The 27,170-nt window shown below is 42.0% G+C and overlaps 1 protein-coding gene across 4 annotated transcripts; it reads left to right on the top strand.

The window, feature by feature from the left end:
* The first annotated feature begins 106 nt into the window (after nucleotides 1-106).
* TUBD1 (tubulin delta 1) lies at nucleotides 107-24,388 on the top strand. Of its 4 annotated transcripts, XM_027517995.1 has the most exons (10): nucleotides 108-319; nucleotides 886-1,023; nucleotides 1,143-1,359; nucleotides 3,100-3,247; nucleotides 5,993-6,209; nucleotides 7,124-7,355; nucleotides 11,426-11,590; nucleotides 19,351-19,491; nucleotides 21,513-21,696; nucleotides 23,506-24,388. In XM_027517995.1, exons 3-10 carry the CDS (start codon nucleotides 1,188-1,190, stop codon nucleotides 23,606-23,608), a joined length of 1,362 nt encoding a protein of 453 aa, XP_027373796.1. In that variant the 5' UTR covers nucleotides 108-319; nucleotides 886-1,023; nucleotides 1,143-1,187; the 3' UTR covers nucleotides 23,609-24,388. The 4 variants fall into 4 exon arrangements, with proteins under 4 accessions (XP_027373797.1, XP_027373796.1, XP_027373794.1 ...); XM_027517996.1 differs by lacking the exon at nucleotides 886-1,023 and having other exon boundaries at nucleotides 107-319; nucleotides 6,014-6,209; XM_027517993.1 differs by lacking the exon at nucleotides 886-1,023.
* Nucleotides 24,389-27,170: the final 2,782 nt, after the last annotated feature.

Here is a 27,170-nt window from a genome sequence, read left to right as displayed (position 1 = left end):
GGGCCAGGTACTGGCGGAAGCATGCGCAGAAGCGCTTCCGAAGCCTCGCTTGGAAGCTAGATCATGCGCAGAGTCAGCTAAAGCCCGATGGACAGTGAGCATGCGTGCCGTGTCTGAAGTTGATAAATTTGAACATGCGTAATTAACCTTTCTGAATGGGGGGGCGGGGGGAGAAAACCACAACAAATCTGCTTGTATGTGGAACATGCGCATTCGTTCTCTGTAGTTTTTTCGGTATGGAAAGTGAGCCTGCGCATTAGGAAAATGTTGCTCCCGTGAAGTTTGAACCGGGCGGAAACGGCTGGTCCTGGGGTTGCCAGTGAGTGGGGTTAATGGGGAGCTCCTGGGGAGGTGTAGAAAGGCAGAAGTTGGCTTTACTCTGTACCAGCTCAGTGGCCTTGCGAAAGTCACTGACTTTTCAGAGCCTCGGTTTCCTTATCGGTAATATAAAAATAATGATACTAATTTTGCAGAGTTGTTTGATGATTTTAAGTACAGAGTCTGGCTTACAAGCCACGGCTCCTTCCAGTGCTGCATTGACCCCATAATAAGGTCTTTACCAAAAACTGTCTCTTTTTATTGTTAAAAGTAGTGGATACTTGCTCTACTATTGCTCCTTTTTTTTCTTCTAAGTCTCGTCTTCCTTGCTGTCTTATTTGAGCTAAATACAAAGACTTTCTTTTAAGTGTTAAGATAGTTACCAGTACAGAAAGTTGATTGGTGGAGAGAGAAAGTTATTATTTAGAAGCAAGAAAATTAATGTTAATTAAGTCTGCTACCGTTGAGCTCACTTTTGCATTTTCTATGTCCCTTTGGTGTGACATGGATACTACGAATTACTTCAACCAGAATTCACTGTTTTGTTTGTTTTAAACGCATGCGTAGAAAGTTGCGATTACACGTGAGATTTTGGAAACTGTTCAGCTGTGTATGAATGGATTTGGGTACAGCAGTCTCAAGTCCCGAAACCATATACAGAAAAAGAACAATTTCCTTGAATGATTGGCTCCTTAAACAACATAGGTATTTTATCTGTATATAGTATTTACAAATTATATATTTTTATTAGAACTGAACTGAACATATTTTGTTTGTTCTTAGTAATGTAGTGGTTCTCTAAGACCATATTTTTTCTATTACAGGTTGCTCACTTTTTCGAAGGAGTTTGTTTTGGTTTGTTTCTCAGCATGTCAATAGTAACAGTGCAGCTTGGTCAGTGTGGCAATCAGATTGGTTTTGAAGTGTTTGATGCTTTATTTAATGACTCACACTGTTCCCGAGGACTCTGCTCTAAAAGGGAGAATGAGGCGTATCAAGCATCTTGCAAAGAAAGGTTCTTCAGTGAGGAGGAAAATGGAGGTATGTGTGGTCCACATAACCAATCTCTTCAAGGCCTCGCCCTGCACATGGTGTCTGAACCCCCTTCATCTTGCAGCAGAAAGATTTTGTTCTCAGCCCTTTCTTTTTGTATTAAGCTTTCCCTCTCCAGTGGCATCATGTCCTCAGGCTATGAGCTTGCTCAGATCTTGCCAATCTAAAACCAACCAACCAAATAAAACTTGGCTCTTGACTATAGCTTTTTTCCTTCCTTCTCATCTAAGATTCTCAAAGGAGAACCCTCTTTACCAGTTATAATCCTGCTTCTGCTTTACAATACCACTGAAAACTGTCCCATGAAAAATTCCCAGTGATCTCCTAATTACTAGAGCCAGTAACTGTTTTTGTTAATTCACTTAACTTCTCTACCAGATTTGATAACATTAACTACAAAACTCCCTCCTTGAAACTCCTTCTTCTTAGTCACTGAACTTTTCTAGTGGTTGCATCTCAGTGTCTTCCTCACTTGTGTAGTTCTCTCTGGGCAAATTCAGTGACTCTGAAATGTTGCTCCATCTTTTATACTGGTTACTCTCAAATCTGTAGCCTAGCGTCTCTTCCAAGCTGCAGACTGATTAGTGAACATCACCTGTGTCTCTTATGTGTACCTCAAACTCAACATCTCCATACCCGAGGGCATGCATTGTTTTTCCCTTAAAAACAGTGTTCTTACTGCCTACGTTCAGATCTGCTTAGTTTATCTCCTACGTGTCCCTTGAAACGCCTCTCCCGTCTCCATCTTCGCTGTCATTGCCTTAGTTCTGGCTCTTGTCATTCCTCATCTGGATTGTTTCAAGACACTCCTGAGTTTCCCTGCCTGGTCTCCTGCATCTATCACGTCCATCCTCCACACTGCTGTATTCAAAAAGACACCTGAGGGACTTCCCTGGTGGTCCAGTGGTTAAAACTTTACACTTCTACTGCAGGGAGGGCCAGTCCTATCCTTGGTTGGGAAACTACAATCCCATATGCCTTGCTTACTTACTTAACAATAAGTACTTAAACTTACTTAACAATAAGTAAAGAAATAAATGTAGTAAAAAGCTGTTTAAAAAAATAATAAAGACATCTGACATAAAAAAAAAAAAAGACACGTGACTATTCCTTTCATCCTTGAACGTTTCCAGTGGTTTCTCATTGCCTGAAAAACAAGTTTCAAGGTTTTTAGCATTGTATATTAGGACTTCTAATATCTGAGCCCTGCCGCTTCCCATCCTGTCCATCATTTCTTACACCCCGCGTCTCCATCTTCTGCTTCAATAATCCTGAGATGCTTTTTGTGCCCTTGGTATTTTGTGCTTCTGAATATGCGCCTGTGTTACTGTGGATTTGTTCTGGGTCCCATCACATCGCTTCATGATTCAGTGTTGCTATGCTTTGCTTCCCTCCCTGGTTTTCCTCTGGCTGGATTCATACTGTCTTCATCTCTGTGTTTCTAGCACAGTACATAGCACATTATAAGCACTCAACAGATGTTTGTAGACCTGACCCAGTCATCGTTTTAGCCTATATTTATTCAGCCTGCCAGCAGAATGCTGGGCATATGAACCATCTGCATCTGCCTGCTGCTGCCCACCTCACTTTCTAAGCAGAATGACACGTCTTTCTATTCTCAATCTTTGAATTGTTTTTTTTTAATTTAGAGAAGTTTATGCTCTGAGTTACCCCAAATAAGATTATATGCATTATTTTTCTTTTGATCTTTTTTTTCCCCCTCTCTAGTTCCAGTTGCTCGTGCTGTCCTTGTTGACATGGAACCTAAAGTTATCAATCAAACACTGTCAAAGGCCACCTGTTCTGGCCGATGGAAATATGGCCAGCATTCATGCTTCTGTCAAAAGCAAGGTTCTGGAAACAACTGGGCCTATGGGTAAGAATAATTCTCATGCTTTTCAGTTTAGATACAGCTGCACAGTTGATGAACAGTGTAGTTATAACTGCACAGTTGATATACTAAACGTCGTTCTTTAGCCACTTAGCTGTGTCTGACTCTTTTGCAACCCCATGGATGGTAGCCCACCAGGTTCCTCTGTCTATGCGATTTCCCAGGCAAAAATACCAGAGTGGGTTGCCATTTCCTTCTCCAGGATATCTTCCTGACCAGGGATCAAACCCATGTCTCCTGCATTGGCAAGGTGGGCTCTTCACCACTGAGCCACCTGAGAAGCTCATACCAAACTTTGAATTTCTGTTTTAACATTTAGAGTGTGATTTCACCCAGAAGTCACTCATTCTGTCTCACCTTTCTGTATGCTTCAGGTCTAGGTATTGCTGAAACCAAGTATCTTTTGCAGAAGGGTTTCCACTTTTTCACTGTTATTCTGCCAGCCAACTTATTATCAATACAGTATCTTTATCTGCCAAGTATTCTAGTTAATAGGGAATATGACTACACAGTAGTATTGCCTGAATTCTTTAGAAAATACCAGTGCCTAGGGCTCACATCCAGAAATTCTGATTTAATCAGTTTGGGATGAAGTCTGAATTTTGGAATTTTTCAAAGCTTCCCAAGGTGATTTTAATGTGTGGCAAAGTTAGAATTCCTGCTTTAGGAGTACTGTTATGAATATTGAAGATTATGTTGTACCATAATATTATAGATTCACACTCGTCTCACATGCTAGCAAAGTAATGCTCAAAATTCTCCAAGCGAGGCTTCAATAGTACCTGAACCGTGAGCTTCCGGATGTTCAAGCTGGATTTAGAAAAGGCAGAGATCAAATTGCCAACATCCATGGGATCATCGAAAAAGCAAGAGAGTTCTAGAAAAACATCTACTTCTGCTTTATTGACTATGCCAAAGCCTTTGACTGTGTGGATCACCACAAACTGGAAAATTCTCAAAGAGATGGGAATACCAGACCACCTGACCTGCCTCCTGAGAAATCTGTATGCAAGTCAAGAAACAACAGTTATAACTGGACATGGAACAACAGACTGGTTCCAAATCGACAAAAGAGTATGTCAAGGCTGTATATTGTCACTCTGCTTATTTAGTTTATATGAAGAGTACATCATGTGAAATGCCAGGCTAGATGAAGCACAAGCTGGAATCAAGATTGCCGGGAGAAATATCAATAACCTCAGATATGCAGATGACGTGACCCTTATGGCAGAAAACGAAGAAGAACTAAAGAGCCTCTTGATAAAAGTGAAAGAGGAGAGTGAAAAAGTTGGCTTAAAGCTCAACATTCCAAAAACTAAGATCATGGCATCTGATCCCATCACCTCATGGCAAGTAAATGGAGAAACAATGGAAACAGTATCAGACTTTATTTTCTTGGGCTCCAAAATCACTGCAGATGGTGACTGCAGCCTTGAAATTAAAAGACGCTTGCTCCTTGGAAGAAAAGCTATGACCAACCTAGACATCATATTAAAAAGCAGAGACATTACTTTGTCAACAAAGGTCTGTCTAGTCAAAGCTATGGTTTTTCCAGTAGTCATGTATGGATGTGAGAGTTGGACTATAAAGAAAGCTGAGCACCAAAGAATTGATGCTTTTGAACTGTGGTGTTGGAGAAGACTGAGAGTCCCTTGGACTGCAAGGAGATTCAAACAGTCCATATAAAGGAGATCAGTCCTGAATATTCATTGGAAGGACTGATGCTAAAGCTGAAACTCCAACACTTTGGCCACCTGATGCAAAGAACTGACTCATTGGAAAAGACCCTTATGCTGGGAAAGATTGAAGGGGGGGAGAAAAGGGGATGACAGAGAATGAGACTGTTGGATGGCATCACCAACTGGATAGTCATGAGTTTGAGTAAGCTCCGGGAGTTGGCGATGGACAGGGAAGCCTGGCATGCTGCAGTCCATGGGGTCGCAAAGAGTCGAACATGACTGAGCGACTGAACTGAACTGAACTGAATCTTTAGAACCACGTGGTAATTCTAGCCAAAGGAGTGGCCTATTAAAGAGAATTTTCTATTCCCAGTAAATTGGCTCTCCTAGCAGTCCTATTCTCAGAGAAGGCAATGGCACCCCACTTCAGTACTCTTGCCTGGAGAATCCCATGGATGGCGGAGCCTGGTAGGCTACAGTCCGTGGAGTCTCTAAGAGTCGGACACACTGAGCAACTTCACTTTCACTTTTCAGTTTCATGCATTGGAGAAGGAAATGGCAACCCACTCCAGTGTTCTTGCCTGGAGAATCCTAGGGACGGGGGAGCCTGGTGGGCTGCTGTCTATGGGGTCGCACAGAGTCGGACACGACTGACGCGACTTAGCAGCAGCAGCAGCAGCAGTCCTATTCACTTTTAAAAACTGTTCGACTTGTGTATCTTATTATTTTCTTCTTCTATTTTTCATTTTATTTTTGGTGTATATTATTATTATTGTTATCTTTAGGCCCTTCTGTGTCGCATGCAAGATCTTAGTTCTCCAACCAGGGATCCAACCTGTGCCCCCTACTTTGGGAGCACAGACTTTTAACCACTGGACTACCAAGGAAGTCCCCTTAACTTGTGTATATAAAATTTGGTCACTCAGGGTACCTGTATGTCTCATGAGAGGTAGTTCACTTCCATAGGTTTAGAAAGCCTTCTCTCTCCTGTACTTTTCTCTGCAATCCATCACTCTGGTTAAATTGAAAGATGTTTGTTTTGACTGCATAGATACTCTGTTCATGGACCCAGGCATGAAGAATCTATAATGAACCTAATCCGGAAGGAAGTAGAGAAATGCGAATCTTTGAGTGGCTTTTTCATCATAATGAGTATGGCTGGAGGCACCGGATCTGGGCTAGGAGCCTTCGTTACTCAGAACTTACAAGATCAGTACTCAAGCGCTTTGAAAATGAATCAGATTATATGGCCTTATGGAACTGGTGAGGTATGAACATATCAATTTAAAAATTTCTGTTTTGTAGTGTTTGTGATTTAAAACAAACATACGTAAAAGATCTGTCTCATCCTTTCCTTGGAAATGTTAAGTTATTGTGTCAGGAGTGAGTATACAGTATGATACTTTCATGAACAACTCATTTAACTTTGTTTAAACTTTCCCAAGCAAATGAGGTGTCCTTATTTATAAAAATTCCAAAGAAGAAAACTGTGCATCTTCTCTCAGAAACCCATTCCTGGGTCAGTCCCTCTGGCTACTGCCTGTAAAGCAGGGACCTTGACCTGCCATTGTCAACCTTCAAAGAGTTTTCATTTCTTACCACTGAAAGGACATTTCTATGTAAGCCAATTTGCTGTTGATCAGCCTAGTAGGAGAAATAATAAAATGGAGATGAAATAAGTCACAGGAGGAAATGATGTAGAAAGTATGATAGTAATAGTGAAAGGAATAGTGTAGTCATCGTTTACTGAACCCTTACTATACACAGGGCACTATCCTAAGTGCTTTCCTGGTATTCTGGCATTAATTCTTAGAAGTCTTAAGAGGCTGGTATAATTATTACCCACATTTTACAAATGAGGAAACTGAGACAGAGAGAGATTATGTAACTTATCTAAGATCATATAGCTAGAAAGTGGAAGAGCCAGGATTTGAACCTAAGTGGATGCCCTCTTAATTGCTATTCTCTCCTACCTTTTTTTTTTTTTTTTTACTCTTTATTAATTTGGCTGCCTCAGGTCTTAGCTGTGGCTCACGGGGTCTTTAGTTTCAGCATGTGGGATCTAGTTCCCTGACCAGGGCACAAACCCTGGCCCCCGCATTGAGAACGTGGAGTCTTAGCCAGTGGACTACCAGGGAAGTCCTTCTCCTACCTTTCTTATTTGTGGCCTCTTCCTCTCCAGGTTATTGTTCAGAACTACAACTCCATTTTGACACTTTCTCACTTATACCGATCTTCAGACGCCCTCCTTGTTCATGAGAACGATGCTGTTCATAAGATCTGTGTGAAGCTGATGAATATCAAGCAGGTCTCCTTCTGTGATATAAATCAAGTCCTCGCACATCAGCTGGGAAGTGTGTTCCAGCCTACTTACTCCGGGGAAGGCTTATTTCACTACAGGAGAAATCCACTAGGTATTTGTGTCCCTGTGGGTTATTTGTAGAGAAGTCTGATGTTGTGAAAACCTCAAAGCTGTTCTTCTCTGGCTCTCCCCTCTACCTGAAGGTATACTCACATCTCCCTCATTTCAAAACCTTCTACTGATTCCATTATTCAGGACTGTTTTTCTTCTTTTTCTTTTTCCTTCCCTATTTTAAAAAATAATTTTGAGATATAATTCACATACCATACAACTTACCCATTTAAAATATGCACATCAGTGTTTTCTAACATATTCACAAAGTTTCATAACCATCATTTTCATCACTCTGCAATAAAACCCACCACTCTTTCAGCTTATTTGTCAAGTGGTGCTTTATCCATTCAAACCATCCAGATGCAAAGGACCCAGGAATCTATACGTCTCAGCCCTACCCTTTCCCAAATAGTTGCCTGTCCCTCTTCAAATTTAGCATGCCCTGAACGGATTCATCATTTTCCCCCTGGCTCATCTCCCCTCCCCCACTTCCTCCATTCCTGTTGCGTGAATTTCTCCCACTGTCCTCTTATCTCATCAGTATGCTCAGACCTGTTGGTGCCATCTCTCCCAGCTGTCTGCATTCTTTCCTGCCTCCCTGTCTCTCTGACATTGGTTCAATTGGTCAGCATCTCTTAACTGATATTGCGTGCTCCCCCTGAATACAAAGTTCTTTTTATTCTCAATCTCTGCCTTTCTCTCTCTTTCTGTCTCTGTTTCATAAAAACAGAAGCTTGCAGCTACATGGACATCCCTGGCTTAAGGTGGTCCTAACCCTGCTTCCCTTCCTGCTGCCTGCCTTTTCCCCCGGCATCTGTCCTCCTGACACACTGACCCCAATGAGCCTCCCCGAGGTATGGATCTAATCCTCGTATTCTACTCCCCCCCTATTCTGTGGCTCACACATGACCTGCCAGATTTGTCATAATTCCTTAGCCTGGCCTCCATATTCTGAGTCTTAACTTTGCATTTTTGTCACCTTCTGCCTCCTCCGCATAGATTCCCCACTTGCTTTTCATCCTGTCTCCACTTCCTTCTTCAGTCTGGAACTTTGCTTCTTTGTTCCTTTGGCTCGGTGTCTCCTCTTTTAAAAATCACTTCCTGCTTCCCTTCTTCACTTCTACTGAAACCTACTCATCCTTTAGGATCCAATTCAAGTGATAATTTTTTTTTTCTTTTCTAATGTTTATTTGGCTGCCCCGGATCTTAGTTGAGGCATGCAGGATCTTTAGTGCAGCCTGTGGGATGTAATTCCCTGGCCAGGGACTGAACCCAGGCTCCCTGCATTGGGAGCACAGAGTCTTAGCCACTAGACCACCAGGGAAGTCCCAAATTAACCCTCCCACCTCTGAACTCCTGTGTGTGCACGCTCACTTCAGTCATATCCAACTTTTTGCAACCCTATGGACTGTAGCCTGCTAGGCTCCTCCGTCCATGGGATTCTCCAGGCAAGAATACTAGAGTGGGTTGCCATCCCCTCCTCTAGGAGATCTTCCCGACCCAGGGATCGAACCCATGTCTCTTACATCTCCTGCACTAGCAGGCAAGTTCTTTACCCCTGTACTCCCTCGGCATTCTGTATCTCCTTTATGTTACTTAATGTTTTTTGCCTTTATTATTTCTTTAAGTGTGTTTGCTTATCTTTAAGAGTTACACAGACAAACGCACATATTTTTTCAAGGAGTACAAAAGAATATGCAATCAAAAGGAAGTCACCCTCTGACCCCTCCCAGATGCCGCCGCTGTGATTAGCGTCATGTGTTTCCTTGGAGGAGTCTGTCATGTGCGTGTCTTGTAGTCCCCACTAATTTGCAACTTCCTTGGCGACATGTGTCTTGTTAATTTCTGTGCATTCCACAGTACTCACCATATTGCACATCTGTTCATTCAACCAGTATTTATTGACTTCCTGCCATGTGCCAGACACTATGCTAAATGTTGGGGATCCAGTGAGGAACCAGTGTAGACATTGTGTTCACACTAAACAATTATGCCAAGAAGGTGTAATTAAAAACTGAGTTAAATGCTCTGAAGGAAAGGAATGCAGATCCAAGAGAATGGGTCACGGTGGGACCAGACTTAGGCTGATGAGGCAAAGAATTCAGCCCTTGAGGAAGTTAACACAAGCAAAAAGCTGGATGAAGACTTGGAGTTAACTAAGCAAAGGGAGGGAGACAGGAATAGCATGTGCAAAGGCCCTGTGGCAGAAGGAAGCATGGCCCTTTAGGAACAGAGAGAAATCCAGTGTCACTGGAGCACAGACAATGGTGTAGGGGATGACTAACACCTGGGGCTAGGGGAGTGAGCAGGGGCCGACCTTGTAGGTCCCTGTAAGCATGTAAAGGGAAAGTGAGTGAAGTTGCTCGTGTCCAACTCTTTGCGACCCTATGGACTGTAGCCTATCAGGCTCCTCCGTCCATGGGATTTTCCAGGCAAGAGTGCTGGAGTGGATTGCCATTTCCTTCTCCAGGGGATCTTCCCGACCCAGGAATCGAACCCGGGTCTCCCGCATTGCAGGCAGACGCTTTACCGTCTGAGCCACCAGGGAAGCCCATGAGCATGTAAAGGCTGCCTCATTAATCTAAGAGCAGGGGAAAGCCTCTGAAGGAGTTTAAGGAGGTTGTTGGCATAATCGCGTTGTGAAAAATCCACTGGACTGCCTGTGGAGAACTGATGGGAAGCCGTCTTCACAGATGGCCCTCTTCTCACTTTGTCCTCACATGGCACAAGGGCCAAGAGATCTCTCTGGGGTCTCTTTCATAAGGAGACTTCACCTCCCAAAGGCCCCATCGCCTCCTTAAAGCCATCACCTTGGAGGTAAGGATTTCAATGTGGGAATTTGTGGGGACACAAACTCAGAGTTTGACAAGGCCAAGAATGGTTAAGATGAGACCAGGTGAACAAGAAAGCTGGAGGGAAACACAGATTTTAAGAATCTGTGCGTTAGCATTCAGGGATTATTTGCTGATTGTTTTCTGTTATACATGCTATGTGACAGAATTCAGCCCTAGCTGCTTTACAGAAAAGGCTTCTTACGTTTAGAGGAAACACCACTAGCCATAAGATCAATTTGTGCAACATTTTGTAGATGTTTGTGTCAGAATTTGTTCTTAACATTAGGACATAGGCTATGAGTTTGCAATCAATGTTATCATAAAATTTATTCTTTAGTATTATTTCTTTATGTGGCTGCGCAGGCTCTTGTGGCATGCAGAATCTTCAACCTTCACTGTGGCACATGGGATCTTTAGTTGCAGCACGTGGGATCAAGTTTGCTGACCAGGGATTAAACCCAGTCCCCCAGACCACCAGGGAAGTCCCCATAAGATTTAAATTTCATGTTACGGAAAAAAAAAAAAAAAAATTTCATGTTACGGTAATAGATTTTTCTTTCTCCTCTAGAAAGGAGTATTTTCTATAAATGTATAAAATATATGCAAGATATATTAAAAAGATAAAAATATTTTTTAAATAAGTAAGCTCTGAATGAAAAACAAAGTATAGCCTTTCTCCTTCATTCTCTTTCATGACAAGTATAACGTTCTAAAGATAGACATATTCCTGTGTTCAAGAATTACTAATCTTGTCTTCTTTCCAAGTAGAGTTTAATGTTAAGAGGTTCTGCTTATCATTTAACCAAATAAAATAAATTAGAGATCTAAGAAAATTTCTAAGCGGGCATTTAGTGAACACAGAATGACAATAAAAATATATTATCTCTAATGCTTACTTTGATTTCCTGAGGTTTAGCTAAATATTTCATTCACATTTCCAGGTTCTTAACTTAAAAAAAATTATTATTTCCTTTTGGCAAAGTGTGTTTTTTTTTCATTCATGCTCAAATAGGTGCCAAAACCAAGCATTAGTTGATTAAGCATTAGCATTAATCAAGCATTCATACATATTGTCTCTGAAATTGTATTTACATTTTGAAATTTAAGCAGTTTTAGCCTTGGAGGAGAAAACATATTTGGTCCCCCCAAGCCGTCCAATCATGGTTGTATATGAGCCAGCGAAAATAACATGGAATTTAAGAATTGAGTTCAGATTTTTTTTTTTTTTTTGCAGGAGACTTAATGGAGAATTTAGTTCCCCATCCAGAATTCAAGATGCTGGGTGTTCGTAACATTCCTCAAATGTCTGAGAATTCACTGGCATACAGCACGTTTACTTGGGCTGGCCTCCTCAAGCATTTGAGACAGATGCTCATTTCTAATGCGAAAATGGAAGAAGGTAAAGGGTATTTTAAAAATATGCAGCCCACAAGCTGGGAAAAATGCCTGTACTGAAGTTCCCAATATAAACTGGCTTGGGCCAGTTGAAATAATAGTGCCTTCTTCTGATCTGGGAGGCTCCTATAAAAACTCACCAGAATATCCTGGGAAGATTTCTTAATCACTTCACAGTTTCATTTCTCAAAAAAAAAAATTCAGATGAGTGTGACAATTATTTCTATTTTATTTTTATCAAAGTAATATATGAATGTAGTTTTTTTTAAAAGAATCAAGTTGTCAGAACTCATTTAAATGTATATTTAAATCTGTACATCACATTGTATGTAAAGTACATCTTAAATTTTTAAAAAGTCACATAATTGCCCAGTATGAATTTATAATGGGGAAGAGAACAGTCAGCTCTCCACTTCTCCACAGCCCAGGGGGCACTGTTTCAGTCATTTGAGATGTTCTTTCTGGAATTGGCCTCCATTTCTAAAATCTTCCTTATTCTGTTATTTGTTTTATTTTCCAGGTTTAGATATCCTCTGCCTTCCTAGCGTAAAACTGAGAATTAAATCTTCTTATACCCTCTACACACACATACACACACCTTCCCTCTCGCCTCCCAGTCTAGTTAAAATAAGTTTTCAGTGTTTGTATTATTTTTGCTATGTAAATTTTATTCAGAGTTGAGCCATGTACTACATACACAGATTACATTTTATTTCATGTACCATTTATTTTTTCCTCCTAGAATTAATAATTATTTGGTTGATACTCTTTGTACCTATTACGAATCTACCCCTAAACTTTCCCGTAAAAATGAAACTCTTCTCAGCCAACCCATCAGGTAATCTTATTACTTCCATTATCTTCTTAAAGATATCCCTTCCAGAGGCCATCACCCTTACTCTGCAGGCTTGAGAAGCAGCCAGCACTGGCCTCTCTGCCTCTTTCTGTATTCTAGCCCGGTTCCTAGATTCTAGATCTTCCTCTTTCTAGGCTTATTCCCTCATCTGGACATTACCCTCCAGGAGCTTTGTAAGAAAGAGTACAGGGAAGGTAAACATTTTCAGGCTGCAGATATCATTATCCTGCTTTTCTATTTGATTGATGATTCGGCCAGGTATAGGATTTGAGGCTGGGAATCATTTTTACTCAGGGTCTTGAAAGCCTTGCTCTATAATCTTCCAGCTTCCAGTGTTACAGCTGAGCAGTCCCACTTCAGTCTGATTTCTAATCTCTCTTGTATCTTTTAGGATTTCCTCTTTGTTTCTAGCATTCTGGAATTCCTTAGAGTGGATCTTTTATCTCATGACACTGTAAACTTTATGAGTGCAGAGATCTTTATCTGGGGTGTTTATTGCTGAAAATCAGAGGTTTCGCCTTTACTGAGTAGAAACCCCCTTCCAAGATGGAGAGGGGCAGCCCACCTACTGCAGGGGCTGGGGAAGGGCCTGGAGCTCTCACTGCTTCTCATACAGGTTTTTAACTAATCCTCCCATCTCCTCCTCTTCTAGAAGCACTTGGTCAGCTTCTAGGACCTTCACTGTGGGCAGAAATCTCAGTTTTTGCTACCTCAGTAACCACTGGTTCATTTGCTTTCCAGCTTCGAAAATTCTGTCACCGCTATCTTCTTTCCATTTTTTTCGTGCCTTTTAAAAAAATTCCTGTGTTGTGAGTGAGATTTGAGGAGTAAACTGGTATGTTCAGTCTGTCGTGTTTAACTGAAGTCACTACTGTGTACAATTTTGGGAGTGTATATTTTACCACAGATTACAATCAGTTAGGTTTCAGTACTATGAGAGTGGATTTCCTCTACATTTACTGTAATACCTTATGGATTTTAGATCATAGTGCCTGAGGTTTGGAGATAAGTGGAAAGTTCACATCTTAAGTAACGCTTTGGAAACTTTTTGGCCACAGGACCTGTTTTTCTGGCAATACCTGTTCTCAAGGAACACAGTGTACCTCAGGGTAGCTTATGACGTGGGCCTCTGGGCCCTCTCAGGTCATTTTTCCATATGGGAATTTAGAGTACCAACATTTTTTCAGTTATAGATATGAATTTTGAACATTTAAATGTTTTCCTATAAATTTCTGTTGTTCAGCCACTCAGTTTTGTCTGACAGTGTGCGACCCCATGGACTGCAGAACGCCAGATGTTTGAGCATCTTCTGGACTTTGCTCAAACTCAGGTCCGTTGAGCCGGGGATGCCATCCAGCCATCTCATCCTCTGTCGTCCCCTTCTCCTCCCACCTTTAATCTTTCCCAGCATCAGGGTCTTTTCCAATGACTCAGCTCTTCACATCAGGTGACCAAAGTAAATATATGAATAAATGTATTTATGTCACTAACCAGGTTGAAGGATATAGTCTTAAAGCTCCTCATGCATTATCGGAATGCTCTGTGTGAAGATCGACCCCATCAGTATTGCCTTCAGCAATGTATCTTTCTCCATGTCCTCAGAACAGGAAGGAAGAGTGGCCCAGGAAGGAGCAAGGCAGCAGTTAGTGTCTCCTATGACCTAGCTTTGGAAGTCACATGCCATCATTTCGCATGATCCTTTTGGTTATTAAGGTCAAGCCTGTCCCATGGGGAGAAGACCATGCGAGAGCCTGAACACCAGGGGCGAGGAGCACAGGAGTCGCTGTTGGGAGCTGGCTGCCACCCTCTGCCCTCTGTCACCTCATGCGTCACGTCCTCCCACTTGCAGAACGCACTTAACCCGTCCCAGGCCCTCCAGAGTTAGCACGCCAGCCTCCTAGCACACTGCTTTAGCCCATCAGCCTGAAACGCAGAACCTTGTCATGTAAAAACAGGTCCAGGTGTGGGTTTATGTTTCTCGGGTGAGATTTCCTGAGTACAGCTCTCTAAGGACGCCCCACTCCCTATAGACCATGCTGGAACAGGTGGAGGATAACTGTAGACACTGCTTTCCCAAAAGGGGACACGGAAGGAACACAAACGTCATTGGTCCCTAAGGATCAGCAGGGTACATGCTGGTAGTTTCTTGATTAAACCATTAAGGCCTGGGAAGAATTTTCCGCAGCTTTTGGCTTGGCCCTCTGAACCAAGCTAAATTACAATTTTATTTACTTTTAAGTTTTACTTATAGTATTTAAAAACTTTATTAGTTGATTTATTTTTGCTAGTTTGCATTAATGTATTCACATGAGAGTCGAAGTTCTAAGGGCGTATATATAAACACACTTAAATAAAACTAACATCACATTCAGTTCAGTTCAGTCACTCAGTTATGTTCGACTCTTTGCGACTCCATGAACCACAGGACACCAGGCCTCCCTGTCCATCACCAACTCTCGGAGTTCACCCTAACTCATGTGCATCGAGTCTGTGATGCCATCCAGCCATCTCATCCTCTGTCGTCCCCTTCTCCTCCTGCCCCCAATCCCTCCCAGCATCAGAGTCTTTTCCAATGAGTCAACTCTTCGCATGAGGTGGCCAAAGTACTGGAGTTTCAGCTTTAGCATCATTCCTTCCAAAGAAATCCCAGGGCTGATCTCCTTCAGAATGGACTGGTTGGATCTCCTTGCAGTCCAAGGGACTCTCAAGAGTCTTCTCCAACACCACAGTTCAAAAGCATCAATTCTTCAGCACTCAGCTTTCTTCACAGTCCCGCTCTCACATCCATACATGACCACTGGAAAAACCATAGCCTTCACTATGTATTTTTGTTGTTGTTGTTCTGCTTTTTTGAGTGTAGTATTGTGTAGCCTTTATTCCAGTTCATTCATTTGGACATGCCTTGTTCTTTTTAGTAGCTGCATAGTTTTCTACTATATAAGCCACAACTCGTTATATGTACCTAAAGAGTGAATTAATTCTATGAAGCTGGTTGTTAAAAATTCTTAGTCCATAATCTTCTTCTCTTGTCTCCTTGTTAAAGGTAACTGTCTCTCAAAACTCTGTTGTTGTTTGTTATTGTTTTTATCTACATATTGCCACTTATAGATTTTTCATTTATTTACTACCTATTTACTTCCCACCATGGAGAGTTAGGATTCAGCTTCTTCCTAACACTGAACCCTAAGCCCTGAAGTACCCTCTGTCTCCTCATCTTTCTGATACAGTAGTGTCATCGTTGGGTTAAAGCGATACTCAGTTTTATACTATCATGATCAAGTAAATGCTATTCACAGCTGAGCAACAGAGCATCCTGTGATTACTTTTCCCTTCCTGTATAATTTTTTTTGTTTTCTTTGGCGTTAATGATTGCCTTGTTTTCTCGTTTGCTTAGTTTTTCTATGTACCTGTCAATTATTCAGCCCCGTTTCCCTACTTGTCCAAATTTTTTGTTTCTTAATATCAGGCATACCTCGTTTTATTGCACTTCGCAGATATTGTGTTCTTTGACAGATTGAAGGTTTGTGGCCACCCTTCACCTAGCAAATCTGTCGGCACCATTTTTCTAGCGGTGTTTGCTCACGTCACATCTCTGGCACGTTTTGGCAATTCTCACAGTATTTCCCACCTTTTTTCTTATTATATTTGTTATGGTGATCTGTCATCTTTGATGTTACTATTTTTTTATGTCCTCATGTGTGTTTTTTTTTTTTTTTTTCCAAAACCACTATTTCTTTATTTTGGCTGTGCTGGACCTGTGTTGCTACGCACAGGCTTTCTCTCGTGGTGGTGGCGGAGGCTACTTCCCAGTCGTGGCGCCCGGGCTTCTCGTTGTGGTGTCTCCTCTTGTTGCAGAGCACGGGCTCTGCAGTGTGGGCTCTGGAGTTGCAGCTCACAGGCTTAGCTACCTTGCAGCCTGTGGGATCCTTCCAGACTGGGGATCAGCAGGTGGACTCTCAACCTGGGACCACCAGGACAGTCCCTTTGATGTTACTATTGCAAAACAACTTTCAAGTTAAAAAAAGGATTATAACTTGAAAGTTCAGATGACGGTTAGCATTTTTTAGCACTAATAAAGTATTTTTAAATTAAGGTCGGTATGCTGTTTTTTTAGACACAGTGCTATTGCAGAATTGATAGATTACAGTATAGTGTGAACATAACTTTTATATGCTCTGGAAAATGAAAAAGCATTTGTGTGACATGCTTTGTTGGGATTGTTGTTTAGTCTCTCAGTCACGTCTGACACTTTCGACCCCGTGGACTGCAGCACGCCAGGCTCTCCTTTCCTTCATCGTCTCCCAGAACTTGCTCAAATTCATGTCCATTGAGTCGGTGATGCCATCCAACCATCTCATCCTCTGTCGTCCCCTTCTCTTCCTGCCTTCAATCTTTCCCAGCATCAGGGTCTTTTCCAGTGAGTCAGTTCTTCGCAGCAGGTGGCCAGAGTATTGGAGCTTCAGCTTCAGCCCTTCCAATGAATATTCAGGACTGATTTCCTTTAGGATTGACTGGTTTGATCTTCTTGCAGGGGAGAAGTCTCCAGGGGACTCTCAACAGTCTTCTCTGACATCACAGTTCAAAAGCATCAGTCCTTCAGCTCTCAGCCTTCTTTATGGTTCAGCTGTCACATTCATACATGACTGCTGGACAAACGATAGCTTAGACTGTCTGGACCTTTGTTGGCAAAGTAATGTCTCTGCGTTTTAATACACTGTCTAGTTTGCCACAGTTTATCTTCCAAGGAGCAAGTGTCTTTTAATTTGGGATAATTGACTTTATTGTGGTGGTTGGAACCAAGCATGCAAAATCTGCAAGCTCTGCCTGTATTCAAGTATTCTGTCAGTTTCATCTTCCTAGAGAAACCTTCACCAGAGCCTTCTGACCTGCTTCAGTCCAGTGTTTTTTGCCCTCTGTAGCCCGTGTATGTCTGTCATACTGGATATTCTGTTTGCCTGTCTGCTGTGTTAGATATTCTGCCCAGAGGGTTTAGACAAAGCCCTAGTGGTCTTGGGGACGGCGGGGGGCGGCCCATGGTTATCCTGGGTCTCACTTGCTCTCTAGTTTTGGTGTGCACCGTGCCCTTAGCTCTGCCTGGCGTTCTTCAGACTGAAGACACTCAGTCCTTTCCTCTCCAGAAAGCAAACCTTTAGTTTCCTGCTAGGATAGGAAAGAGGCAGTCGTCATGATAAACAGACAAGTTTAGCAACATTCCTTGAGCAGGAGTCAAAGGCAGATGTGCCTCACATGGTTGTAAAGCCAGTTTAAGAGCCAGCGGCTTAGCCATTCCTAGTGGTGCAGTTAAGAGCCAGTGGCCGAGCCATACTAGATGCTGTGAAGCTGTGTCTCCTTGTGGTTTCAGTTTGCATTTTCCTAATGACAGTGATGTTGAGCATCTTTTCATGTGGTTATTCGCTACTTGTTTATCTTCTTTGGTGAAATGTTTGCTCAAACATCTTTCCAGATTTTTAAATTGGCCTGTTTGTCTTATTACTATCAATGATTTCAGTACGCCAGTATTTTTTTTATTTGTTCTGAAATTTCTTTTGCTGAAAATCGAACTGTTACTGCACACTGAAATTTTTCCCTATCTTATGTATAATTTAAGAGTGTTTTCTTAATATTTCCCTTTGACTAGTCAGTTTTCAATCCTATTTTTGCTTTGTGTTTCTACATCCCTTACCATTTTTGTATCTGTTTTGCTTGTTTATTCAGAGAGACATGTAGAATGAAGTTCACTCTTTCTAGGTGGATAGTTCCATGAGTTTTGACACACTTAATACCATGTAACCACCACCACAATTGAGACAGTATTTCCGGGCTCCAAAAAGTCTCCTCACACCCCTTTGTAGACAGTCTCTTTTCTCCACCCCAAGCCCCTGGCAACTATTGATCTGAATTTTATTCCTATGATTTTGCCTTTTCTAGATGGTCCTATCAGTTCAGTTCAGTCGCTCAGTCGTGTCCGACTCTTTGTGACACCATGGATTGCAGCATGCCAGGCTTCCCTGTCCATCACCAACTCCCGGAGCTTACTCAAACTTACGTCCATCGAGTTGGTGATGTCATCCAACCATCTCATCCTCTGTCGTCCCCTTCTTCTCCTGCCTTCAATCTTTCCCAGCATCGCGGTCTTTTCCAATGAGTCAGTTCTTTGCATCAGGTGGCCAAAGTATTGGAGTTTCAGCTTTAGCATCAGTCCTTCCAATGAATATTCAGGACTGACTTCCTTTAGGATGGACTGGTTGGATCTCCTTGCAGTCCAAGGGACTGTCAAGAGTCTTCTCCAACACCACAGTTCAAAAGCATCCATTCTTTGGCGCTCAGTTTTCTTTATAGTCCAACTCTCACATCCATACATGACTAATGGAAAAACCATAGCTGAGGAGTATACGGACCTTTGTCGGCAAAGTAATGTCTCTGCTTTTTAATATGCTGTCTAGGTTGGTCATAGCTTTTCTTCCAAGAAACAAGCGTCTTTTAATTTCATGGCTGCAGTCACCATTTGCAGTGATTTTGAAGCCCAGGAAAGTCCTATAAATGGACTCAAACAGTATGTAACCTTTTCAGTCAAACTTGCTTCACTTAGCATCATGCCTCTGAGATTTATCTGTGTCTTTTTGTGTATCCATAGTCAGTTTCTTTTTATTGCAGTGTAGAATTCCATCCTTTGTACCTACTGTCATCCTTTAATATTCAGTGAAGAATTATTTCATGCCTGTCTCAGAATTGAATGGTTTGAATCACTTTAGGTCAACCAGATAAGAATGTTTAAATTTTTAGCAGAATGCCACCCCCCTAACTTGTACTTATCAAATGGAAATTTCTATAAAATACATATATCATCTTAACATTTTTCTGTTCTTGTTCAAGGCCATTTGTAAAATCTTTTTTTTTTCTTTTGGTAGGTATTGATTGGCAGGTGCGGCCACCTTTATCAGGACTTCCTCCTCTTGGTAAAATGTCTGTCAACAAAGAGACTCATTTTAACACTTCCATTGCTAACTTGGTCATCCTTCGTGGGAAAGATGTGCAGAGTGCGGATGTGGGTGAGCAAAGTTAGGGTGAAAATTAAGACGCACATTTTGCAGATGTTCATGGTACAGATGGTTTCTTTTAAAAAAAAAAAGAAGTCCTTGAACTTATTCTTTTGGCCTCACCATGTGGCTTGTGGGATCTTTAGTTCCCTGGCTACAGATTGAACCCACACCCTTAGCAGTGAGAGCTCACAGCCCTAACCACTGAACCACCGGGAACTTCCCCCTGCATTTATTCTTTTTTTTTCCCCTATATCTCTTGGAATTTTTTTAAACTAATTTTTATTGGAGTATAGTTTCTTTACAATGTTGTGTTAGTTTCAGGCATACAGAAAAGTGAATCAGCTATACATGCATACCCTCTTTTTTTGGATTTCCTTCCCATTTAGGTCACACACAGCACTGAAGGGAGTTCCCTATGCTGCAGTAGTTCTTACCAGTTATATGTCAATGCCAGTCCCCCAAATTCATTCTTTTAAAGAAAGGAAAAATAACACCTCTGTTTTAGTAGCAAAATGTAACCCCTGTACCAGTAGGTGACCAGACACCAAAATGGAAGTGGTGTAAATAAGAGACAAGTTTTAATTCTTTCTGCCTGAATCTGGTTGCTCTGTCATCCTCACCTGTGGCTTCAGGCTTAGAGCCATCTGTTAGCGCTTCAGCCATCAGATCACGTACTGCTGCTGCTGCTAAGTCGCTTCAGTCGTGTCTGACTCTGTGCAACCCCAGAGACGGCAGCCCATGAGGGGCCCCCCATGCCCCCCCCCCCCCACCGCCAACCCCATCCCTGGGATTCTCCAGGCAAGAACACTGGAGTGGGTTGCCATTTCCTTCTCCAGTGCATGAAAGTAAAAAGTGAAAGTGAAGTCACTCAGTTGTGTCCGACTCTTCGCGACCCCATGGACTGCAGCCTACCAGGCTCCTCCGTCCATGGGATTTTCCAGGCAAGAGTACTGGAGGGGCTGCCATCGCCTTTTCCATCAGATCACGTAGGCATAAGCAAAGCAGGGCAGGCCTGGTCCTGCACGGGTCACACCCCACGCTTGTGTTCATACCCCTTCGACTGAGTTGGACACGACTGAGTGCGGCTTGGTGCGGCACGGTGGCAGCTGTGACATAAAGAGAGTCAGTCTCATCCCTGTGTTGTTGTTTACCCCCCCGGTTGTGTCCGACTTTTTGAGAGCCCATAGACTGTAGCCCACCAGGCTCCTCTGTCCCTGGGATTTCCCAGGCAAGAATGCTGGAGTGGGTTGCCATCCCCTTCTCCAGGGGATCTTCCCAACCCAGGGATCGAGCCGTTGTCTCCTACGTCTCCTCCAGTGGGAGGCAGAGTCTTTACCACTGAACCATGAGGAAAGCCCCTGTAACACCCTAAAATAAAAAACTAGTAATAATTAAGAGGTCTTATCAAGTCAATCAGATGCGGTACTTTCTTCATATTCTTCATTTTAAATTTTAAAATAAGAGAGTTAATAAAAGGACATGTAAAGTAATCTAACTTTAAAAAATTTGCCCACAGGAAATGATGCAGGTACATGGAGGTGTTCTTTCAAAAATATTCATTGCAGTATCTTTCACACTGACAGAAATGTGGGAACAACAAAATGCCCAGCAGTAGGAAATGTGTTAAGTAAATGATATGTTCACAGAAGCTTTTAAAAATATGAGTGATATTTATTGACATGGAAAAGAGGTTCACAGCGTATTGGTGGATGGAAAATACAAATCACATGAGAGCATGCGTGTAAAATTCCAATATAAGAGAGGGTCAGCAGACTGTTCATAGTCATTATTTCTGGGTGGTGACATTTCAGCTGTTGAGTTGACTTAAATTTTCTTAATACTTTTCTGAATGGTGTGAATTTTTTTAATAATGATGAACATGGATCATTTATCCAAAAGCAATACAAAGCTAGTTTTAAAACGCAGTACAAAAGACTTCTGGTGAAATGGAAAAGAAAGTATCTGTTTATTAATTTGTTGCCAAAATTGATGATTTGTGATATGAACAACAGCCTGTTGTTTTACTCTAGGAGCATTTAAAGACCCAGCTCTCTATACTTCCTGGTTAGAGCCTGTTCACGCTTTCAGTGTGTGGAAAACCCAGAGAGCCTTTAGGAAATATGAGAAGTCTGCAGCCTTGGTCAGCAATAGCCAGTCCTTAGTAAAGCCACTTGATATGATTGTGGGTAAAGCATGGAATATGTTTGCTTCCAGGTAAGTACAAAAGAAATCTACAAACCTTTCCTAACCTTAGGCAGATAACTGCTAGGCAGGTTCTGGAGTGTATTAGCCTATTTGGGCTGCTATAACAAAAATAGCATAAAGTGGGTGGCTTATAAACCACAGAAGTTTATTTCTGAAGGCTGGGAATTCCAAGATTAAGATCCCCGCAGATGCGATGTCCAGTGAAGACCCACTTCATGGTTTATAGATGGCGTCTTTTTGCTGTGTCCTCAGCTGGCGGCAGAGGCAAAGGAGCGCTCATGGGCCTGTCGCTGCCCTCACAAGGGCTCCACTGTGGTGACCGCATCTCAGTCCCAAAGGCCTTACCTCCTAATATCAGTACCTTGAGAGTTAGGATTTCACTGTGTAAATTTGGGAGGAACACATTCAGTCTGTGCCATGGAGTAAGCGCTTTGTAGATATGAAACTTTGAACACGTTCCTTCTGGCTTCACTTCCTTTCCTGTATGATGGATCCAGAAGAGAGGATGTATGTGGTGAAGGTTAAAATGAGATAATAATGTGAAAAAACATCCAGTCCAGTGCCTGACTAGTAAATGCTCAAGAACTGTTCCATAGTCATTTTCCAAAATAAGATCCTTGAGAATGGACGAGATCCTGATCTTGCTCAGTAAGAAGGATATAGCAAGTTCAGCTCCACCTGATACTATGAAATGTCTGCTTGATGTGAAGAATTGCATTAGTGGGTTCCCTGTCCTCTGCCAGTTACTTAATGTGACAGCAGAACTCCTCAGATGACTGGATAAGCCTGAACTTTGATTAGCCAGGATTCCCAAGGGTCTCCCGTCCTGTACATGGCCATTCCCTGAACCCCAGCTCCTCAGGACTGTGCACTTTCTGTATAGTTCTGGTCTAGTTCCTGTCCCACTGCCATTAAATGGTAGCAGCTGTTTTCACTAACTGAATTCATGTCTGCTCTTGATATTCTGATTTCTCCTCCTACAGAACATTTTGAGGGGCTGGGGCTATTAACAAGATCACCTGGCATAAGTGCAAATTAAGTGTTGTCTGAAAAACACTTAGGAGGCTTCATTTCATTCCTAGAACCGGACCCGTGTGTTTCTACAGTTTCACACCTTAGATGAGACTTCCCAGGCACTTCTTAAGAGTTTATAGAGAACCCAGTCATCTCCTCTAGGGTGTTGAATATGTGCTGGGTAGACAGCCAAATCTGAACACACTTTTTTTCCCCTATGTGCTGTTTTTTTTTTTTTTTGGCCACGCCTGGCAGCTTGCAGGTTTCTTAATAATAGTTCCCCAGCCAGGGATGAAACCCAGGCCCTGGCTATGAAAGCTCCGAGTCCTAACCACTGGCACGCGTGCATCCTCGCTCAGTCCTGTCCAGTTCTTCGTGACCCCAGGGACTGTAGCCCACCAGGCTCCTTTGTCCATGGGATTTTCCTGACAAGAATACTAGAGCAGGTTGCTGTTTCCTCCTCCAGGGGATATTCCCAACCCAGGGGTCTAACTCATGCCTCTTGCATCTCCTGCATTGACAGGTGGACTCTACCATTGAGTCACCTGGGAAGCTCCCCTAACCACTGGACCACCAGGGAATTCCCCTCCTATTGCCTTTTATTGTCACTGTCTTGAATAGATGGAGCTTGAAATAAATTTTGAAAGTTTGCTAACTTTTGGAGTAAACATTGAAGCAAAGATAAGACTTTTAAGAGAGTTTTCTATGTTCACATGTTCATGAGCTACAAAAGAGCTGTTATTTGATTCCGAATTATTCAGTTGCCTGAGATTTTTGTTTCGTATTTTCTGTTTCTTTCACCAGAGCCTACCTTCATCAGTACACAAAATTTGGAATTGAAGAAGAGGATTTTTTGGACAGTTTCACGTTGTTAGAACAGGTTATTGCTAGTTACTGCAACCTCTGATTTTGAACCAAGAGGAAAAATTACCTTAAGTCAATTTTGGACTAAAATACTTGCAGTACTGCTTTCTCTGTAAGGTTTTAAAATTCCAGTCTGCTGATGCTAAAGTCGAATGCTGGTTCCTTCTTTATGCTATAGCGTCAGAGGAGGAAAACCTTTCATGTTTTCAATGAAAACATCTACTTGGTATTTTCCTTTGTAAGAAAAAAAAATTGGTGCTTCTTTAAAGAATTTTGGGAACACTTGGCTGAGATGTTACAACTTTGAAGCTATCAGAAAGGAAACTTCCCTCTTTATTCCAAAAAGCATTCAGTAAATATGAGCTAAACTTTCATAGCACAATTTTAAGTTAAGAAATTACAATTCTGTATTTAAATATATTCATCTTTGAAGTAAATGTTTTGGACCACAAGAGGGAGCTGTTGTCAAATGCTATGATGTGAACATCTCTTTTTGAGTATGTTATTCTATAACAGGGTAAGATTTTCCAGTTTAAGCAGCTATTTAAAAATAAATGTCAGGATTTTGTTAATGTATATCGTGCTTAAGTGCAAAAAGTAAATAAGCAAGTGTTTACTTTGTTTGCTTTTCTTAAATTGGGCATCAGAAAATTGTTTTTCTTTTACATCTTAGAATTCCAGAGTAGGAATTGATTTTGCTCAAATAGTGTTTTTAAATTACTGATAAGTATTTAGCTGGTGTGGAAGAAGGTAATTATAAGGTAATATACTTCAAGGTCTATTCTTTTCAATAAAAGCGGTGAGAGCTTTCACCAAACTGTCACTAGGTTGATACAATTATCACCAAGGAAATACTAATATATTACTATTGCTAATTGCTCAGTTGTGTCCAACTCTTTGAGAGCCCACAGACTGTGGCCCTCCAGGCTCCTCTGTCCATGGGATTCCCCAAGCAAGAATACTGGAGTGGGTTGCTATTTCCTTCTCCAGGGGATTTTCCCAACCCAGGGATCAAACCCGGGTTTCCTGATTGCAGGCAGATTCTTAACCATCTGAGCTACAAAGAAATACTGTGCTAGGTGAACTTGATACCTATAGATGTTGGTCTCATTTAGGACAAAACACATTTGGAAATTGGCAGCTGAGTTTGAGGGGAATGGCGTATTTCAATAAAACGCATCACGTGCAGTGTGTTAACAGATGGAAAATGGGAAACAAATAGACCACTTGCCCTTTCTGCCAGGGCTACCAGTGGTGCCTTATTTTTATGTGGAAAAAAGACAGTTCGCAGATTCACTGGTTTCTTCCTTCTCTTTCCATATGGAAATGATTACCTTTTTGCTGTTTTTCTTATCAACTGTTGCTATGATTTAAAATACTGAACCATATCTTATTTCTAAGGAATGTAAAAAGTGGTCCCTTCATCTGCTACAAGGCACACCCACTGCTGTATTTTGTTAACCGAGAGTACTTAAAAATAATTAGATCATAATTTTTACAAGATAAAGTTAAAAGTAATAATTTAGCATTGCAGAGATCCCAAACACTGAAACAGTTTCCCAAAGCAAACCAGCCTTAATGAAGCTCTGTAACTGAATTACCTCACTAGGGGTAAGCTGGTTCTGAGGAACTTTGCCAACTTAAGCTTAAAGAAAGCCATACGTTGAAATCATTTTATATTTGAGAAAAGAATGCGTAAAGTACCAGTGGGAACAAATGTATTTCTAATTTGCCAACTCATGGAATCAATGGCAGGTGACTATTCGAAGTAAACTCCAATCAGAGCCCTGGGTTCACTCATTTATGTGCTGCTGCTGCTGCTGCTAAGTCGCTTCAGTCGTGTCCGACTGTGTGTGACCCCATAGACGGCAGCCCACCAGGCTCCCCCGTCCTGGATTCTCCAGGCAAGAACACTGGAGTGGGTTGCCATTTCCTTTTCCAATGCAGGAAAGTGAAAAGTGAAAGTGAAATTGCTCAGTCGTGTCCGACTCTAGCGACCCCATGGACTGCAGCCCACCAGGCTCCTCCATCCATGGGATTTTCCAGGCAAGAATACTGGAGTGGGGTGCCATTGCCTTCTGCGATTCATTTATGTGAGTTGAACCTTTTTTATGTACATTATTTTTTAATGTACAACTGCATTATTTGTTAGATGTGGTACCTAAATATGTGTGAAATTGTTTTAAATGTTTACATGAAAAATTTTTTTTATCTAGTTTGAATAATGTAAAGTTTTTGCTATTAGAGTTGTGATAACTTAAAAATGGAACACCAAAGAGTTGATGTCAGAGCTTCAAAATAAGGGCTGGTATTAGAAAGGCCTGGAGCAAACCACTCCAGGATTCTTGCCTGGCGAATCCCGTGAACACAGGAGCCTGGAGGGCCACAGTCCATGGCGTCGCAAGAGAATCAGACACCGCTTAGTGACTAAACAACAACAAAATGACCAACCAGCTACGACGATAGACTCATAATTTCCTGGGCAGAGACATCCAAAAGCTTCAAATACGTAATTTCTTTTTTTAAGAAATATTTATTCATTCATTTGGCTGAACTGGATCTTAGCTCTGCTGCTCGGGATCTTCAGTCTTTGTTGTGGCTTGCAGAATTTTAGTCGAGGCATGCGGGATCTAGTTCCCTGACCAGGAATAGAACCTGGGCCCCCTGCACTGGGGAGTGACGAGTTTCAGCCACGGGACCACCAGGGAAGTCCCTGAACATGTAATTTCTTAGATTACTGAGTAACTGATACGCCGTGTGTCACTCAGGCTTACCCCAGAGCCAAGATGCACCCCTGCAGGCAGTGAGTACAGTGGGAAGCCAAGCCTACTTCTTAATCAAGCCTTTTCACTCTCCTCCATTTGTGCTTTTCTTAAGAACTCTTTGAGCAGTAGAACCTGTTTCTTCCCATTAATTCTCTTGCTTCCAGCTTTGAGGATTCCCCCACAACCCCTCACCAATATTATTCGGTCAACCAGCAACACCTTTCTCTCTCTTTAACCTGTCCCTCAGCACTCAGGAAGGGGGCCCACAGATCACTCTTAGTCCATTCATTCATCCAACCAGTATCCATTCAGTGCCAGGCACTGAAGAAATGTTAAGGATAAGTGGACCAATACCATGAAGTCTAAATGAAGAAGCTTACAAGGCAGTTAAGTTTCTTTCCATATCTGGAGCTACAATTCTAGCTTCCCAATTATTGCTTGCTATTTTGCCCAGGGCTTCCCAGGTGGCTCAGTGGTAAAGAATCCACCAGTGCAGGACATACAGGAGACACAGGTTTGATCCCTGGGTCGGGAAGATCCCCTGGAGGAGGAAATGGCAACCCACTCCAGTATTTTTGCCTGGGGAATCCCTGGTGGGCTACAGTCCACGGGGTCACAAAGAGTCAGACATGACCAAGCAACTGAGAACACAGCACACAAACATCTTTCCCATGTCCGTGTTCAGTTTTTTTTTTTTTTAAACAGGGAAGATGTGGTACAAGGTAAAGAAGAGTGAACTGGGACCTCTAGTCTAGACTTTTAGTTTGTCTGGAACGTCTCCTCACTGGCGCTGTACTCTGCTCTGCAGTGGACATACCAGTGATTCTTCTCCTGACCACC

This window comes from Bos indicus x Bos taurus, chromosome 19 (genome assembly GCF_003369695.1).
Source record: "Bos indicus x Bos taurus breed Angus x Brahman F1 hybrid chromosome 19, Bos_hybrid_MaternalHap_v2.0, whole genome shotgun sequence".
NCBI classification, from domain to species: domain Eukaryota; kingdom Metazoa; phylum Chordata; class Mammalia; order Artiodactyla; family Bovidae; genus Bos; species Bos indicus x Bos taurus.
Note: the sequence above shows the minus strand (reverse complement) of the source record. Positions and strands in the feature narration are given on the sequence as shown.

Bases quoted from the DNA above. Each gene is read 5' to 3' on its own strand.
- TUBD1 (XM_027517993.1), top strand. From the start codon at position 1,188: ATGTCAATAGTAACAGTGCAGCTTGGTCAGTGTGGCAATCAGATTGGT. The intron at 3,248-5,992 runs GTAAGAATAATT...TTGACTGCATAG, and splicing joins GGAAACAACTGGGCCTATGG to ATACTCTGTTCATGGACCCA. The intron at 21,697-23,505 runs GTAAGTACAAAA...TTCTTTCACCAG, and splicing joins TGGAATATGTTTGCTTCCAG to AGCCTACCTTCATCAGTACA.